General features: G+C 39.9%; 1 protein-coding gene across 1 annotated transcript in view; it reads right to left on the bottom strand.

The window, feature by feature from the left end:
• The window catches only part of antxr2a (ANTXR cell adhesion molecule 2a), a 112,862-nt gene extending 98,107 nt beyond the window's left edge, over positions 1 to 14,755 (bottom strand). Inside the window, exons 1-4 of the mRNA XM_047381668.1 lie at positions 14,278 to 14,755; positions 4,074 to 4,145; positions 903 to 974; positions 50 to 131 (exon numbers count right to left, since the gene is read on the bottom strand). Of these exons, the coding sequence (XP_047237624.1) occupies positions 50 to 131; positions 903 to 974; positions 4,074 to 4,145; positions 14,278 to 14,450 (399 nt within the window). The 5' untranslated portion in view covers positions 14,451 to 14,755. The remainder of the gene's footprint in view (positions 1 to 49; positions 132 to 902; positions 975 to 4,073; positions 4,146 to 14,277) is intronic.
• Positions 14,756 to 18,936: the final 4,181 nt, after the last annotated feature.

Below are 18,936 nucleotides of genomic sequence, written 5' to 3'. Positions count from 1 at the left end.
ATCTCAGTTTTAATTAACTAAACACAAGAAAACTGAAGGGTGAACCCACCTGTTTTATTCCTTCGTGCATGTACGTTTCACCTGCTGGCTTTACGTCGCTCAGGCGTCTCAGGCCTTCTTCTATTTCATACCTGAATGGACACATGCCACAAATGTGGGTACAGTTTTCTTCCAAAGCTAAGTTGTTCCTGTTTCTGTTTTATTATGAAAAATTCAATGTCAGTGGCTTTAGTTTTAATGATTTGCACGGTCGGTGGAAAGCTGAAGTCACTGCAACAGTGGAATAAAATAAATGATTATTATTAAAATTGTTGTGCCACATCGTGCTTTGCAAGAAAATTCCTATTGTGTTTGTAAAGAGTAATTCATAATATAGTAGTATAGCTAATAATTAAGTTGTTTTTAAAAATGTGATATCATACATCAGTGTTTGCTCTGCTGGTTACAGGAAAAGACAATCCGACAAACGTTAAATGACTTGCATGAATCGTCACTGCTCACATGTCTCTCTGCACTTGCAGGTATGCTGCATCAGAAGTTCAATAAATACATGGTTATGTGAACATTTTTTAGGTTTGAGAGTTAATTTTGGAGAAAAGTATATTATAAACATAAAATACTGCCAGCTTTACAAGCTCTAAAAGAGTTAACATTTTAATTTCAGAATAAAGCTGAAAGAGTCACTAAAGCTACTGCTATTGGACATCTCCTCCACATTAAAAAAGAAATAAAGTTCTGATAGCTGTCAGTGTTTAATATTAAATGAATAACTTCATTTTAAGGCATTAAAGTTAAAAAACTGTAAACTTAAAGTGCTACTTTTCATGTGTGTCTGTTTTTCCAAAATCAATTAAAACAGTTGACTTAGTTAGATGAAATATCGTCATTTATTTCATCATTACCTGTTTCCAGTCAGAGGAAGCAGAACATCAGCATGGGCCGAAAAAACTATGAATGAGACTCTCATTCGTGGGCTGGGGAGAAAAACAAAAGTCACGAGAAATTCAGTTAAAACCTGGAAACTGGTTCAATTCATCACAACACCAAGCATGAAGCTTCAGACTGAGAATCAGAGCAAGATTCTGACTTAAATGTCATCCATCCATCCCTCCCTCCCTCCCTCCCTCCCTCCCTCCATCCATCCCTCCATCCATCCCTCCCTAACTGAGATGGGATGTCTGGCCTTTTCCATCCATCCATCCATCCATCCATCTATTATCCATCCATCCATCCATCTATTATCCATCCATCCATCCATCCATCCATCCATCCATCCATCCATCCCTCCCTCCCTCCCTCCCTCCCTCCCTCCCTCCCTCCATCCATCCCTCCATCCATCCCTCCCTAACTGAGATGGGATGTCTGGCCTTTTCCATCCATCCATCCATCCATCCATCTATTATCCATCCATCCATCCATCTATTATCCATCCATCCATCCATCCATCCATCCATCCATCCATCTATCCATCCATCCATGCATCCTCCATCTATCCATCCATCCATCTATTATCCATCCATCCATCCATCTATTATCCATCCATCCATCCATCCATCCATCCATCCATCCATCTATTATCCATCCATCCATCCATCTATTATCCATCCATCCATCCATCCATCCATCCATCCATCTATCCATCCATCCATGCATCCTCCATCTATCCATCCATCCATCTATTATCCATCCATCCATCCATCTAATATCCATCCATCCATCCATCCATGCATCCTCCATCTATCCATCCATCCATCCATCCATCTATTATCCATCCATCCATCGCCAAACATCTGTAGAGTTGCTGGTGATTTATTTCAGGATTTTAAGTTCAGATATTAAACCACAAATAATGATGCAAACAGGAGGAGCTCTTTTAATGTCAGCTAATTTTAGTGCATGACTTGAAGCAGTTTCTGAGCCACTGAGGAAGTGATTAATCAGACAGGAAACATGTTGTGATGATGAAGAGTCACAGAAACATCCTGCTGGACAAACACTATCTATACACCCTGTACCTGTCACTTTATACTGACCACAGAACCTGCCTTCAGTCCTCCACCCCGTCCACCAGCGCTGTTTACATTCAATAAACCTCAGTCACATTAGCGAACATGTTCACAGATTTCTGCTTCAAAAACAAGTGGTTTCTGTGTAAATATCCAGCTTTACTTGAGGAAAATCCATACAAACAAAGAATAACAGTAACATATTTTAGCCAAATTATATGGATGTTTAAAGGGAAGATATTCCCAAAACAGGGAAAAGTCTTGGATTATAGATATGTAAGCAAACTGGGGACACTCGACCCATATACCCCCGGTACGTCCCAGGTTCGAGTCACAAAGAGAGACTTAAAAACTGCATAACATCAGCTCTTCTTGTTTCAAAACACTTTCTGCACCACCAGGTAGAACAGAAGCAAAGTCCTCAGCAGATATAATGCATATTACAAACACAAAATGCCATCAGTTTTTCAAGCTCTAAAAACACAAACAATTTAATTTCAGAATAAAGCTGAATGAGTCACTAGAGCTGCTGCTAGTGGACATCTCCTGCGCATTAAAAAAAAGAAATAGCATAGCATGAAAAGCCACATCTCTGCCTGATAAGAGAATTTCTTATTTTTAGTTTCTTATTAAAGTGACAGTTGATTCCTGTCAGCTCTACACTGCAGCTACTGTCTAAGAATGGCTATATAAAGAAAATATGCCATAAAATGGGAGGTTAATTTGCTGAAATAGCTAAAAATGTCAAGTCCCAGATTTGTCTTTCCAAAAAAAAAAAAAAAACTACAAAAACAAGAATTGTGCAAGTTCCCCAAAACTAGAATTAATGATGTAATGTACGATAAGCAATAAGTAGTTTGGTAATTGTCCTCAGTAACTCCCTACCTTTGCTACAGACACCAGCAGCCTCCAACAGAGCGAGTTAAAACTTTGAATAATTAAGTAACACAAGTGTTTCCTTCAGAGATGTGAAGCCTTCGGAGCATAAGGAGAGGTGCTGATATTTCTCAACCACATGACACATGGCCCAGTCGCCATCCTCCCCCACTACCACACGCTCAATCTTTAGACCAGATCACGGAGGCAGGAGCAGAAACAGGCACGTATATGCGTTCATATGTGGACCTAAAACAAACCACGGATGAAGAGCGTGGGCGGGGTCGTGATGTAAAATGACCACTGAGATATTTTCTGTTTCTAAGAAAGACTTGGGATGAAGAGGTACTGATGCCAAAGCCAAGGACAAATCAGAGGATGGTGCTGGGTTTGTTCCTCTGTGAGAAGGGGTGGTGGCGAAGGAGTCCAGTTTGCTCCACATGGCAGAACAGAAGTGCTCTTGGTGAGCGAGCATTGTTTAGCAGATTGTCCCCGTCGCCTTCCCGTGTTCTTTTGCTTTACTGTACATTGTCTGCCTGTCAGCCGTTCTGTGGTGGAAGCAGGGGATAAGTGTGGAGCTGGACCCCCCCGGTGCAAATGGCCATTCTCACAGCCCAGAAGACTGCTCCTCTCTGCCACCCACTCCCACCTGGTGCCTTTGCTATTTTTTTCAACCAACCACTTCATTCTGGCTGCGGCGCCACCGTCTGTACTGTGCTGGCAGGCGCCATTTGACTCAAACATTATACAAGCTGAGCGCTTCAAGTCCGTTTTAACGCTTTTGTCTTTTATTAATTAGGACTAGAAAAGGATGAGAAAAGATAGTTTGGGAAGCAGGTGAGAAGTCCTTTAAATCTGTGCGGCAGACGGCAAATAATGATGTCATTCATCCAATAAAAGCACTTAGCTTAGAAATCTGTTAAAGTACTCAATTTTCCAAACTTATGACAGTTTTATTTTTCCTGGAGAGGGACGTCTCTTCTGCATTTTAATGTTATTGCATCTATTTCAACATGACTCAATGCCACCTAGTAACAATTAATTATTGCTTCATGCATTATCTGCACATTTAAGCCTAGTGCATTAATCATTAAGTCAGTTTTTCTTATCTAATTATTTTTAGGACATAAACGTTAAAATAACATTTCCTATTGAAATATTTGGCATTCGCACAAGAGCCTCCATACTTGCCTCACGAATCGGTCCGTAAGGTTCTTGACAAAGGAGTAGATCTCCTTCCAGTCTCTGGCAACACTTCCAGACCTGAAGTAAGAAAAAAAAACAGCTATGAGCACACAGCAAGTTAAAGACTGAGGGCTGGTAGGTCAAATACTGTACATGGTTGTATAACACTTACAGTCGGACATTAAAGCCAGCCACATGCTGGAATATTGCACTGGTGGACCTTTGCGCTAACACAGTCACCTCAGCTGTTACAAAATGTTAATGAGTGGGGTGTTTGTATTTGTAAAGATTCAGTTAGCTGCTCCAGCAATATAAGCAACAAAATCCTCAATTCTGGTCATTTCCATGATCAAAATACCACATGTCTCACTTTTTCAACAAACAGCCCTGCAAAATGGTTGCAAAATAAAATCTCAAATTTCAATACTAGTACTGGCCGTCTTCCACTTTATCCAGGACCAGGTCGCAGGGGCAGCAGACTTAGTAAAGATGGCAAGATTTTCCTCTCCCCAGATACCTCCTCCAACTCCTCTGGGGGGAGCCCAAGACGTTCCCAGGCCAGCCGCCAGACACTTCCTCCAGCATGTCCTGGGCCGTCCCCTGGGCCTCCTCCCGATGGGATGTGCGTGGAACACCTCTAGGGGGAGGCGTCCAGGAGGAATCCGGTATAGATGCCCGAGCCACCTCAACTGACTCCTCTCGATGTGGAGGAGTCAGTTGTGGGCTACTCCAAGCTCCTCCCGGATGGGCGAGTTCCTCTCCCTATCTCAAAGGGAGTGCCCGGCCACCCTTCGGAGGAAGCTCATTTTAGCCACTTGTATCCAGGATCTCGTTCTTTTGGTCATGACCCACAGTTCATGCCTATCGGTGAGGGTAGAAACGTAGACCAACTAGTAAATCGAGAGCTTCGCTTTTCGACTCAACTCTCGCTTCACGACAACGGTTTGGCACAGCGTCCTCATTACTGCAACAGCTGCACCGATCTGTCTGTCGAGCTCCCATTCCATTCTCCCTTCACTCGTGAACAAGACCCTGAGACACTTGAAGACACAGGAACTCCTCTCCAACATGAAGAGCCCAAGCCACCGTTTTCCGGGGGGAAGCATTGCCTCGGACTTGGAGGAGCTAATCCTTATCCCAGCTGGCTGCGAACTGCCCCAGTGTATGCTGTAGGTCTTGGCTAATGGGGGCCAGCAGGACCACGTCATCTGCAAAGAGAAGAGACAAAATCTTCTGGTCCCCAAAGCAGACCCCCTCTGGCCCTTGACTGCGCCTAGAAATCCCGTCCATGAAAGTTATGAACAGGACCGGTGACAAAGGGCAACCCTGCCGGAGTCCAACATGCACCGGGAACAGGTCCGACTTAGTGCCAGCAATGCGAACCAAGCACCTGCTTCGCTTGTACAGAGAGCGGATGGCCCCTAATAAAGGAACCCCGACTCCGAAATTTTCAAATTTTAATACTTTTCATGGGAATTCACAGCAATTTGGGAATAAGCTGCTATTTTAAATACAGTTGAGGAATGTTTATATTTTGGCATGCCCTTTGGTAAAACAACCAATCCTTATACAACTACACCCAAGTATATCTTTCCTCCATCCAATGCACAAGAAAACCTGCTTACGGCAGGGGTATTTAGGCCCCGCCTCCTACATGCACTGTGCATTCCTCTTCGAATAAGGCACACATTTCAACCTATTGACTAAAAAAAGTGACAAATTTTGATATTTATTAGGTACAAATTTGTAATTGATTAATGTTAATGCAAATATTAGATACATTTCTGCCTATGCAGATCAATATGTGTAGGTTTGGATATGATAGTTGATTTAAACTACCGCCAATTTCGAGTCAATTGTCATCAATTCCCATGATTTCCAAGGATAGTATCCAATTTGGGATATTTCCAAAATCCCCCTCATATTTCCCAGATTTGCTCTGTCCTGAGCCTTCAACATATGATTTCTTTATTCCTTAAGGTTTTTGCTGAAATGAGGTCTTGTCTGAATATGTGCCAAGGTGTTTACTTTTTGAATGAACTCATTTCCTAATGTAGATTTAATGTGTTAAACTCTGAATGTGGGTTTATCTTTTTATTTATTAGAGTGATTATTATCATTAGAGTGATTTTGTTTGCATTGTACACTTTATTATTTTAAACTCCTTTTTATGCAAAGTTCCAGCCAAAGGCATTGTTTTATTTTTTGTCCACCTTAGAGAAAAAGTCTGAACTTATTTGGTAGAGATAAAGTACTATTGCACTTTTATTGTGGATATTTGGGTGATATTTCGTTTCTCCACATTAAAATTAATTTACCATCAGCAGGGTATGAATAACTACTTCATCAACTGTAGCTAGGCTCTAAAGAAAGACATATTTCTCTTGTTAAAACCAATAAGAACTTGAAAACTACAAGACCACAATGCGCTCATTTAGATGCCTAACAATGGAGTGTTAGTCTGACCACAGTGTGTAAAACGTGCCCTTGGTGTAATGACAGAGAGGTAATTAAATCAATAATTACAAATCCTTGTATGCATGGAGAACATAAAATAGAAGAGTTTGACTATTAGGCAGCTCATCTTTCATGGCACCTCTTTCTCCTCCCCGCTCCGTAAAGACAAGGTCACGGAAGTGGACAAGGTGAAGGAAAAGTAAGCCACAAGTTGACAAAACACAGCCTTCAGTCTGTGAAAAGCAGCGCTATGTTGCAGCAACAGTTACACTTTTAGACATTCTAATGGCAGTGGTGAGAACTTGTAATAAAGACCTAAAACGTTTTGTGAAGAACATTTTATTTGGTGGGGAAGCCTTTCTTTCTTCCCCTGGTTTTAGATAAATCATAGGTATGATCGCTTGAAAGAACGCTGCAACAATTCACATTCCTGCCAGAATACTAACAAGCAAGTGTAAAGCCATCCCTACAGACCAAACATATAATTTAACCTCACAAGATTTCGCTTTAAAGAGAAATTTTTGTTAATATCAGTGCTTCACAAACACAGACAGAGAAGGTACAACCAACCATTGTAACTACCACCCCTGTTCTGACCAGATATTGGATCCAGGTACGGACAGTTTCAGAAATAGATACGCAAGTAATTCTGACGTGGATCCAAATTGGCCAATTTTCCATTGATTTGCTCTGATCAGCAATCCGTGGGTCAAATAGTGAAAACTTTGAAGAAGTGCCACCATTTTTGTTTAATAAATGCATCAACCGACAGCAGGTACTGTCATAGAAATCAGATAAATATACAGGACTTTGCTTAGATCTTTTAATTCCTTCATTTTCTGTGGGATGCAAAACTACTACATCCATCATAGAACCGTTCTTCATCTTTTAAAGCCTTTGAAAACTGAGTCTGCAGGTACACCTCAAAGAAAATCGGTTTCAGCCAGGAAAAACCTGATTGGTGCATCCCTAGTTGTTGCATTTATGGTTGCACCAGAAAGAAACTATGAAAGTCAACAGTGACTACAAATAGTTGATTAGTTTAACCAACCACTGACAAGATAAGAGCAGATGAAAAAGAGTTACTGTATTTTTGCTGTTTGTTTATTCAGTTGTGTAATATTTAAGTTATTTTGGGGCTGGAACCTGTGTATACGAAGAACCCTATGAAATTTGGTGGATGTACTGTTCAACACTTTTTAAAAACTAATCAAAATGTCATTTGAAATCAGCAGATTTTAAATATTGTGGGCCGCAAAAACTGGATGTAAATTAAATCCAGAGTGATCTGAAATAAAGTAAAGCACAACTTTGCAGGATTTTGTTCGTTATTAAAAGCCAGGAAGTTCAAGATTGAGAAACATCTGCATGGTATCAGAAAGTAAAAAAAATACATCGTTTTTTTTTTTTTTTTTTGCAGAAATGCTGGGCCAGTCTCTCACAAAGAAGGACAAACATGAAGAACAAGTCCTTTCACACAAGAAATCCAGACCGAAGTCAGACTAAGACACGCTCAGCAATCTTGGTCATCATCCAGTAATTTTTTGTAATTTAGATGAGAGCAAGAAACTTTGGAAGTGGGTCAGGGGAGCAGTGTTTAACTCGGCAGTCCCCTCTTGATAGCACGTCTCCAAGTCAGAGGAGGACAAGATTAAAAACAGTTGCTGTCAAGCTGTAAACTTCCACTAACATGACGCTGCTGCCGCATTTTGCTGACCTGACTGAATCTGACTGGGAAGTCTTTGAAGCAGCACTCAGAGTGCATGAAAGACACAGGAAGTGGTGCTGTGCCAAAAGAAAGAGATTCACAGCTAAACGTTACCAGAACGTATTCGGAGCTAGATCAAAACTTTTTTTTATTTTTTTGTCATTTGTAACTTGACTAATCATACACTGTAATGATAAGCACATGAGAAATCAGCACCATTTCATTTCCCATCTTCACCTCAACTGTTCAAGATATATTTTTTTATATTTTAGGAACATTTTTACATGCTTTGTTTTTAGAAACTTAACAGGAGACATTTTTTGTAAAGTTGTGACACAATGAACACTTTACTCATTACTCTTTAAACACATCTGGATGAGGAAATATGGGCGAAATGCAAAATCATGAAGGAGAGAAAAGAACTTAATTTTTGAGTTTGGTTTCCAGGTAAAAATAAAGCTGCAATTGATTTGCTTTGAAAATCAGCGCTTGGATCTAGAAGTGATCAATGTGTTCCAGGCTAACTACTATTGGCAACACAAACCAATGACAGTGCATGTACGGTATCTGCATTTGATGCATTCAACCAATCAAAGCCACAATAAAAAAAGCTTACAGCACAATGTTTCTGATTTTGTGAAATACAAACCACCTAAAGTGCAAAGAAACATTTACTTTTTGCAGCTTTTCCAACATTTTTAGACATGCAGCAGCCATGCTGGATACTGAGGCCAGGGCTGGGGATAAAACTTCAGCTTTGGGAGTGTATCAGTTGATTTATATGACTTAAAACATACATGTAATGCAGCATTAGCAATCTAAATAACACACCCTTCATCGCCACTTCCTGTGGGGGTTTATTTCCTCTAAAGAAGTTAAAGGAAACAGACTTGATTCAAACTTTCTTTTGATTTGAAAAGATTGTTTCAAATAACTAGATGGAAGTTGAGAAAAATGCAACCACACATTTATAAAGGCAATAACATGCAGATGAAAAGAATAGAGAAGTTCTCTAAACCCAGTGCTGGTTGGGGTTGGATAACTTCTGAGTGGGGTTAGAATGAGGTCAAGATAAAGCCTGTGTGATTTCAAAAGGCTTTCCTGCATGTCGTAAGCAGCAACAATGCATACAAGAGCCTAAATGTATCAGATTGGTCCTAAGATCTTCATCAGTATTCCACATACCTGTGAACTGTTTAAAGGCAACATTTTAACAATTTTGAAAGACTTTCTGAACAAACCTTCTGAAAACCTGGAGGCAGTGGACCCTACCAATCATCCCTGCATCTGAAGACAGATTTCAGGTTCTGTTTGGCATTTAAAAGCAGCGCCAGCATCATTCCCAACTCACTGTAACATCACAGCAAAATTAGGTAAAAACTTAAATACTTCATATGCAGCTGTGGAAATCAGATTTCAACGTTCCAGAGTGGTGCAACCAAGGGCAGTCACTCACGTTGGTTCTTTTCCACAAAAACAAATTAAAGATTGGAAAAAGTCTGTAAAAACCATGTCCAGATTCTTGCTGCAATCAGGTTAAAACATTCTAATTGTTCAGCTAGATGGCTACAAACTGACATCTGGATGCTTCTAAGGGGAACCTATGCTGAGACACCAGTAAGGAGCAGTTTTAAGGAAACCGGTTTGTATCCCATCTAATGAGAGAAAAAGGTTTAACACAGGGAAATGGAACCATCCCTCAGATGTTTCAGACAGCGAAGAATGAGTAGTCGTCTTGCAATTTAAAGGTTGTGAGTTCGACTCCAGCTTCACATGTCGATGTGCAAGGCACTTAACCCCAAGTTGCCTACCGATGTGTGTATGTGTTAGTGAGTGGGACCGGGTGAGTGCAACTCTAGTGTAAAGCGCTTTGAGTGGTCGGTATGACTAGAAAAGCACTGTATAAATTCAGTCTAATTACCATTCAATATCTGGGTTGAGGATAACCAGATGATAGGGTTCTGTTAGGGACTGTCAGATCCTTCCTTGAGCAGGATGTTCATAAAGAAATATTCAGCTGAAATCCTGAAGAACATCTTCCAGAAAGATTTACGACATTTCACAGCAAGGAGAATGCACTTCCAAAAGTTTTAAATGACATACGTGACAAACATCTGTTTTTGTATTACTGGATCTCAGTGCTGCTTTTGAGACTGCAGATCCTAATGTACTGATTGCTAGACTGGAACAGTGGGTGGGATTCTCTGGTACAGTGCCTAGAAAGCACTCCTGAATCTTTTTGTGTGTATGCTCCGTCTTCTCAAACCAGTCGGTCGTAGCAGATGGCAGCTCACACAAAGCCTGGTTCTGGTTCTGCTGGAGGTTTCTTCCAGTTAAAGGAGAGTCTTCTTTCCAATGTGCTACATGCATGCTCAGTATGAGCGATTGCTGCAAAGTCAATGCAAGCAACTGTCCACTGTCTCTACATGCTCATCCGGGAGGAGTGAATGCTGCAAGTCACTGACTTGATGCAATCTGCTGGGTTTCCTAAGATAATTTGAATTATAAACTAACCTTGACTGCATTGTTTGATAACTAGGATCAATTCAGCATGATTTGATTGAACTAACTTTGTTTTGTAAAGTCCCTTGAGATGATATGTGTTGTGAATTTACGCTTTATAAATCCACTGAACTGAATTAAAATTGTTCAAATCTTAGCAGAATTTGACTACTTTGGATAATTTGGCTAAATTCTGAGAGAACACATCGGGGTTCCTCAGGGCTACATTCTCGTGCCAATTTTATCAAATACCTAAATGTTTCCCCCTCTACAGATTAAAGAGCATAGCATAACACATGCATTAGTTCATACCCACCAGGGGGACTTTTCACACCTGCTTTGACAACAAGTTGTAGTATGATTCCAATAAACGGTACTCATAAGCAGGAAGTTTAAGTTTAACGTCATATTGTTCGATTAGAAGTCACAATTGTATATCTTATTAGCTGACCCAAACATATGGAAATAGGGTATAATACAAAGTTTTTAACAAATAATATACAGTTAATTAAACTACATATTAGATTCTAGCATTTTGATGACCATTTAATTTCCAAAATTTGTGAAAACATGCCTATCTACAAAGAAAAAGAAAGTGGTACTTTAATTAATGGGAATGAAAGGATTCATTTCTGGATATGAAATTTAACTGGGGGGTACAAAATCGGAATGCTATTGTATGAAGTGGAGGAATGAATTGGGTAAAGGGCGAATTAACCCAAAGCCCATCAGACATGTTTATTCAGTGTTTACAGAACCAGACCTAAAAAAAGAGGAGGTGATATTTAGTTTCTATCCTCCTTATCAATATGACCACCCATCCATCCATCGTTTATACCCACTTATTCTTGCAAGGTTGTGGAGGGGCTGGTGCCTTTTTCCAGTGGCCATTGGGTGAGAGGTGGGCTACACCCTGGACAGGTCCTCTGTCAGTTACAGAACAACACAGAGACACACAGGGCAAGCAACTGTCCACTCAAACTCACATACCGAAGGGCAATTTAGAGAGACCAATTAACCCAACAGTCATGTTTTTTTTTTGGCCTTTGAAGGAAGCTGGAGTTCCCAGAGAGAACCCACGCCTGCACAGGAAGAACATGCAAAATCCACGCAGGAAGGATCCAGGCTGGGATTTCAACCTAGGAGGTTGAAGGCAGCATTGGTACACTACTTAGTTCTGTGAATATAGGACTGAAAAATGCTGCCTAATTAAACAACCTACTTATTAACTTTTGTCCCTGTTTTTCTTTATATGAAGTGCTTAAATTTTAATTTCACACTTTTAATGCAGTTTTTAACATAAATCACCACTATATGCACGGAGCAACAAATGAACCTGCTTTGCCTTACACCGTATGCTATGTGCAGGAAGGAGTATACAAATATTTTAATCGCAAATCATTTTTATCCATGACTTTAGCCTAATAATTCAAAACAATCATGAAAAGGAGGCCTTGGATTTGTTCCAGAAGCTCCCATCTCCAATGCTTTCTAACTTAAACGCTAGGTGCGTAGTTAGACATGGGCTTCTGGGGCGGAAGCCCCAGATGTTTTCTGAATAGCCCCGGACTTCTTGATAGAAGAAATTTGGAAGTATTAAAAAGATGCAGCCACAAAATGGTATTGGACTTCACATTTTTATTTAAAAACAATCAGATTTTTTCCATATAATCAGGTCCCGCTCCACCTAACCTGACAATGAGTTAAAAGGAGAAGACAAAAATTTTTTATTTGCGCACTCACAGCACCAAGAATGCACAACTACGCGCACAACCAGAGACGGACTCCTTTCTGGAGAAGTCCAGAACAGCAGTTCACTCCAGGTCGAACTGCCTCCTTCATTACCCTGAAGAGTTACACTGAGCGCCTCAAACAGGGCTCATTTCAGAGCAACTGCGGAGCCAACCGGAGAGTGGGAGCCTGGTGGGTGTGTGTTCAGGAACAAGTGGTGAACCCAGGAGAAGATAGCGGTAAAACCTGAATGCTCGGAATGGGCTAATTGTAAGTTAGAGCTAATCACTGATTCACCCAGCAAGACATGAGGCGGAGGTTCACTCTAATGAGCTTTTTCAGGGTCATGATGAGGAACTTCCACCTGAGCTACAGGTGAAGTTAAATGATCTGTCTGTGATAGAAAACAGCAGCAACCTTCACTGTGACGTTCTAGCCGGATTTGCACCATAATGTGAAAATATCTGGTCAAAATAAAAGCATTTAATCCTAACGTATCTGAACACATTAAAAGGTCCTTCAGATCAACACATTGATCTCATGGCAGCAGCCAGTGTTACAGTCCTACATGTAGACAGAACCAGGTGTTGCTAAATAAACCAGGAAAATATCTCCTGGTTCCAGTAAGACGTAGTAGAAAGTATAAAAGTAAGCCTCCCTCTTTTCTTTCATATCTTCTGTGCTGATTCTAAACATGCAGCTCTGGCTTTAAAGATGCAGTATAATTAAGAAATAAATCATAGTGATTAATCACAGGTGGACCGGACCATTGATTAGTTAACTATTTTATTTTTCTGAATTACACATGTAATATTATATAAACTAAAGTCATTAAACAAGGATACAGTTTTACTTAAGGTGAGACATACATACCATATGTATACAGTTATTAATAACTGTAATATTAGTACTGATAAGGTCCAGGATGAGGCTTTATGCTATATTTTAAACACAACTTAACAACCTTTCCTCTCAAAGTGTTTAATAGTAAGAACTACAATAATGTCTCACTTTCTTAGTGCCGAACAAAAGACTGTTGTAAAATGTTTCATTTATTATTTTTGGCAAATTTCTCCAGAAGTGGAATGAAGGGCTGAAAAGATTCATAAAAGAAGGAACAATTTTAATAAAATGTTTTGAAAGCTCTTGGCATAATAAAATAAATGTGTTTGACTAAGATTTAGGAAAATCCAATTTATTCCACTTTCCTTTTTTGACATATAAGAATAAAGACAATGGAGCCTCAGGATTGGAACACTTTGATGAGAATAACGTTTAAAAAGGTAATTCATGTAGATGACAAAAGAAGTACATTTATCTGGCCAATAGTAAACATCTCTGAGTTTAAGAAAAACTTTTGTTACCGAAAAATTCAAATGATGTTCTTTTCTAAATACCTCAAAATGTGTCATTATTTGCTTCAGCAAAATGGTTTTTCATCAGGCCTAAACTCTGTTTCAGTTTCATTCAGCTTCTAACAAAAATTAAAAGTAAAATTATTGCAAACCTTTTTTGTTTGATTCACAATAATTTACATTCAATCTAAAACCACCCGAGACAGGGAACTGATACAATATGTCCTATATTATTTTAACTTTAAATTACTTATAAATTGTCTTATTGAAATCTAAATATTTCGTATTTGGGCTAAAGCCCCCAATGTTTTGAGACCCTAAAAACGCCCCTGTTAAACGCAGCAATTTAGAACAAAAATAACATTGGAAGGCTTAATTTTCTGCCTTCAGTTGTTGCTTTTTATAACGATCATTGCTCCATCCTGTCAGAACTTTATTTTTTCCCCTTTAAACGTACCTGTCTAAAACAAAGTAGAGGTCGTAAGCTCCGTGACAGGAGGCATCCTCTGCCCACCCAGGCGCCGCAAACAAGCCCAGGAAGGTCACCGCGACAGCGGCTGCAACCCACAGCCTCCTCCCCTGACGAAGGTTCTCCTCCGCGGTGGGACACCGAGACGACTTGTCCAACATTTTGCACACACAACTATCCTTCACAGAAAGCTGAACAGGACAGTCTCACCCAGCAGAAAGAAGCAGACTGCAGCTGTTACTTTGTTAAAACTTCCACTGTTCAGTGATAGCGCTGCAAAATAAAGGAAACTACCGCAGCGACGTCAGCAGCTGTGGTGTCCTCATCTTCCTGACTCACTCAAGCACATCCTCAATAAAACCAAACCCCGAACCCGAACAGGCCCAAAACCTTCAGAAAGTCAACATTAAAGCTGCTTTTCACAAGTTTATCGGCGCTGAAGTTTAGAGTCCGGGCAAAAGTTAGGCTGCTTTCAAGGACCAGCAGAAAGCTCGCGTTTTTAAGCTTCGTTAACAGTTAGTGAGAAACAGCTATTGTTACGAAATGACTCATTTATGGCTTTTGTTATTATTGATAAGCAAACGAAAAATACACGTGTTGAATTAACTTTAAGTTTTAAGATTTAGAACAAATTAATTTAGTCAACTAAATTTACATCAGCCTTTGTGTTTCACTCTATACCAAAGGTAGAGTATACTCAAATAATGTTTTTTACAAACTTATTCAGAACAATCATATATTAATATATAACTGAATATATATTATACATAGTAATTTTTATGGTTATGACTTACAGCTAACAAAAATCCCAAACAAAGTTTCTCAGAAATTTAGAATGTTACATCAGACCTGTAAAAAATGATTTTTGATTTGAACATTTTATCTTACAGCCTACACAATCATGGTGAAGACTACTTACTGGAATGCTGGTCCGGCAGACAAAATTCATTTACGCCAAAAAGTGCTAAATTCACATATATTAATGGAAAGTTGAGTGGAAGGAAAAAGTGATATAGAAAAAGGTGCACAAGCTCATTTGTTGATTGTGAAGCGAAGCCCATTCAAGAGTTTGGGGGAGATTCACAAGGCATGGAGTGCACCTGCTGTCAGAGTCACCAAGGGGAACCACACAAAGATATATCCAGGAGATGGACATGGGGTCCAACTGTAGCATTATTTATTTCTTAAGCTACTCCGGAACCAGTGACAACGTCGAAAGTATTTTGGGCTAAGAAAAAATAAGACTGGCCTGTTGCTCAGTGGTCCAAAGTCCTCTTTCCGAAATAAATTAAATTTTGTATTTCATTTGGAAATCAAGGCCCAAGAATCTGGTGGTAAACTTCATTGCTTGAAGTTTTGTGTGAAGTCAGTAATGATTTATAGAATATTTTTAACTGTGATAAAACCTTATGGGTTTAACATGCCTGATTTAAAATCTGGAAACAAAACTTTGACTTGTGAGACATTGCATTTAGTCTAACTTAAACTCTTTCAAATATCAGCTCTGTTTCTTTCCATTTGTACAAATTTCATACATCAGTCTGGTGATAAAATGAGTCACAGCTCCAACAAACTTAAACAGGAAGTACTTTATGACTACAAGTCACTTTATTAGCTTCACCCCAGTCTGCAACCCATTTTTATGACATATATAAAGGTCCTTAAACGCCTCACCTCAGCAATTTGATGGGAAAACGGTGAAAGGTGATGGTTTGTTGATGCTTGCTGAACTTTGCTTTGGTTCACATATTTCCAAAAGCCTTCAAATGCCTCATGGGTTTCTGCACTGGTGCGCATGCCTGGTGGAATTCCCAGTGAAATGTACACGCCCAGCAACATCTGGACCAACTTCACAATCAAACATAAAATAACAATAATGCCAGCTATTGCCTTCTTATAATTTGGAATTTCCTAAATTAAAAAAATTTCAATTTTTTTGTGTTGAATGTTTATATTTTTATTATGAAAAAAGAAAAAAGTTGAAAAGTTTTACCAAAGGCCAGATTTTCCCTCTGACAAAAAGAAGGAAAATAAGAAGTTGATTTGTGTTGGAACAAAAACCGCATGTTTTTGGTTAGTATTTAGCTTGAAAAACAACAAAACCTCCTGATGTGCAGCAGAGATCACCTTACAAAGGGGATTTTTATTTTTTCCATTTCCTATTTTCAAACCATCTTGCTGGATTTCAAGTAATATGATCCACAAAACATGACAATTTGTATCTTCTGTTTTTCTCACAATGTCACAATCCCCTCTCTCCTCCAAAAACATAGCCTTATAACATCCTAGAACGAGGTTTGATGTGGAAATATTGATCGCAGCTTGGCTTGCGCAGCATCCATGACACGGTTTATTGCAAACGATCATAAGACGTGGCAGATAGGAACTGTATGTCACCTCCAGAGGAACCAGTCGCTGTAAAGAAAGCAAAAAGCTCTACTGTGAGCAGGAAGAGACTGCAGATGTGAAGTCGGCTACGTGAAGTTCAGACAAATATGTGGGAAGATTTCTGGGGTTTTTAACATGCATTTCTTTGGCAAAAAAGTGAAAATCAGCTGCTGCGCAAAGCATTCAATGAACTTTGGAATATGCTAACAAGAAAAGCTGAACCAGGCAGGAAAACAGTGACTAAAAATGTATTTTGTGAATTTCACAGCCTACATTTTTATAATGATTATTTACAACGTTTTAGGTTGTTGCACAGTGACTTATCAGATGCATGTTAATTAGTTGTGAGATGCTGTATTTGCCTTAAACATTTACTTTAAACCTATTACATGACTTGCTTAAACACTATGTAGTTGTTACTGATCCTGGGACACTCATAAAAGTTATTTATATATTTATCATTTATATTATTAAATATCTGCATCCATTTCCTTTTTTCTACCTATATCTGTGAGCATTTTGTGCAGGGCAAAATTCTGATCCTTGTAATTTGAGATGACTGCCTCTAAAAATTTGTTTTCAATTAAAATGTTGGAGCATTTTTCTGCTCCACTTCCAAGGTGTGCATGCAGTGCGAAGGTTCCCAACCTTCACACCACATACAGGGGTTGGACAATGAAACTGAAACACCTGGTTTTCGACCACAATAATTTATTAGTATGGTGTAGGGCCTCCTTTTGCGGCCAATACAGCGTCAATTCGTCTTGGGAATGACATATACAAGTCCTGCACAGTGGTCAGAGGGATTTTAAGCCATTCTTCTTGCAGGATAGTGGCCAGGTCACTACGTGATACTGGTGGAGGAAAACGTTTCCTGACTCGCTCCTCCAAAACACCCCAAAGTGGCTCAATAATATTTAGATCTGGTGACTGTGCAGGCCATGGGAGATGTTCAACTTCACTTTCATGTTCATCAAACCAATCTTTCACCAGTTTAACTGTGTGTATTGGTGCATTGTCATCCTGATACACGGCACCGCCTTCAGGATACAATGTTTGAACCAGGGGATGCACATGGTGCTCAAGAATGGTTCGCTAGTCCTTGGCAGTGACGCGCCCATCTAGCACAAGTACTGGGCCAAGGGAATGCCATGATATGGCAGCCTAAACCATCACTGATCCACCCCCATGCTTCACTCTGGGCATGCAACAGTCTGGGTGGTACGCTTCTTTGGGGCTTCTCCACACCGTAACTCTCCCGGATGTGGGGAAAACAGTAAAGGTGGACTCATCAGAGAACAATACATGTTTCACATTGTCCACAGCCCAAGATTTGCGCTCCTTGCCCCATTGAAACCGACGTTTGGCATTGGCATGAGTGACCAAAGGTTTGGCTCTAGCAGCCCGGCCGTGTATATTGACCCTGTGTTTTTTGGATACAATCCGGGTTAGCACCCGAACATCCCTTTCAGACAGCTTCCTCTTGCGTCCACAGTTAATCCTGTTGGATGTGGTTCGTCCTTCTTGGTGGTATGCTGACATTACCCTGGATACCGTGGCTCTTGATACATCACAAAGACTTGCTGTCTTGGTCACAGATGCGCCAGCAAGACGTGCACCAACAATTTGTCCTCTTTTGAACTCTGGTATGTCACCCATAATGTTGTGTGCATTTCAATATTTTGTGCAAAACTGTGCTCTTACCCTGCTAATTGAACCTTCACACTCTGCTCTTACTGGTGCAATGTGCAATCAATGAAGACTGGTTACCAGGCTGGTCCAATTTAGCCATGAAACCTCCCACACTAAAATGACAGGTGTTTCAGTTTCATTGTCAACCCCTGTACTTCTCCTTGCAGTGAGACTATGAATTTTGTAATTCATATTTCCAATTACATTATGACCCCCTTCCCTATTAAATAAACATTGTTTTATGTTTTCTAGTAAAAGTTGTATGTTATTTAATCAGATCTTTCAGTTTTAACATTTTTGAGTGAACTGATTTGATTGAGTTGCTGAAATAAATTCCCTTTTGATGATATTTTCATTTGTTGAGCTGCACCTGTATTTGCCTAGATGGTCCGAACACATTAAAGAGCTGTAGGTGCCTCCATTATCATTATTCTGGATACGTTAAATCCCCAAACCTGGACGATAAGCCACAGTGGGAACTAAGCCCTTTGAATGTGGCACTGCACCATGAAGCTGTGTGCACAAAAACAAAAGCATTGCTCCACCCACAGAACTCTCTACACGGCT

The sequence above is a fragment of the Girardinichthys multiradiatus genome, chromosome 12 (genome assembly GCF_021462225.1).
Source record: "Girardinichthys multiradiatus isolate DD_20200921_A chromosome 12, DD_fGirMul_XY1, whole genome shotgun sequence".
In the NCBI taxonomy this organism is placed as follows: domain Eukaryota; kingdom Metazoa; phylum Chordata; class Actinopteri; order Cyprinodontiformes; family Goodeidae; genus Girardinichthys; species Girardinichthys multiradiatus.
This window is presented reverse-complemented; position numbering and strand designations above follow the sequence as displayed.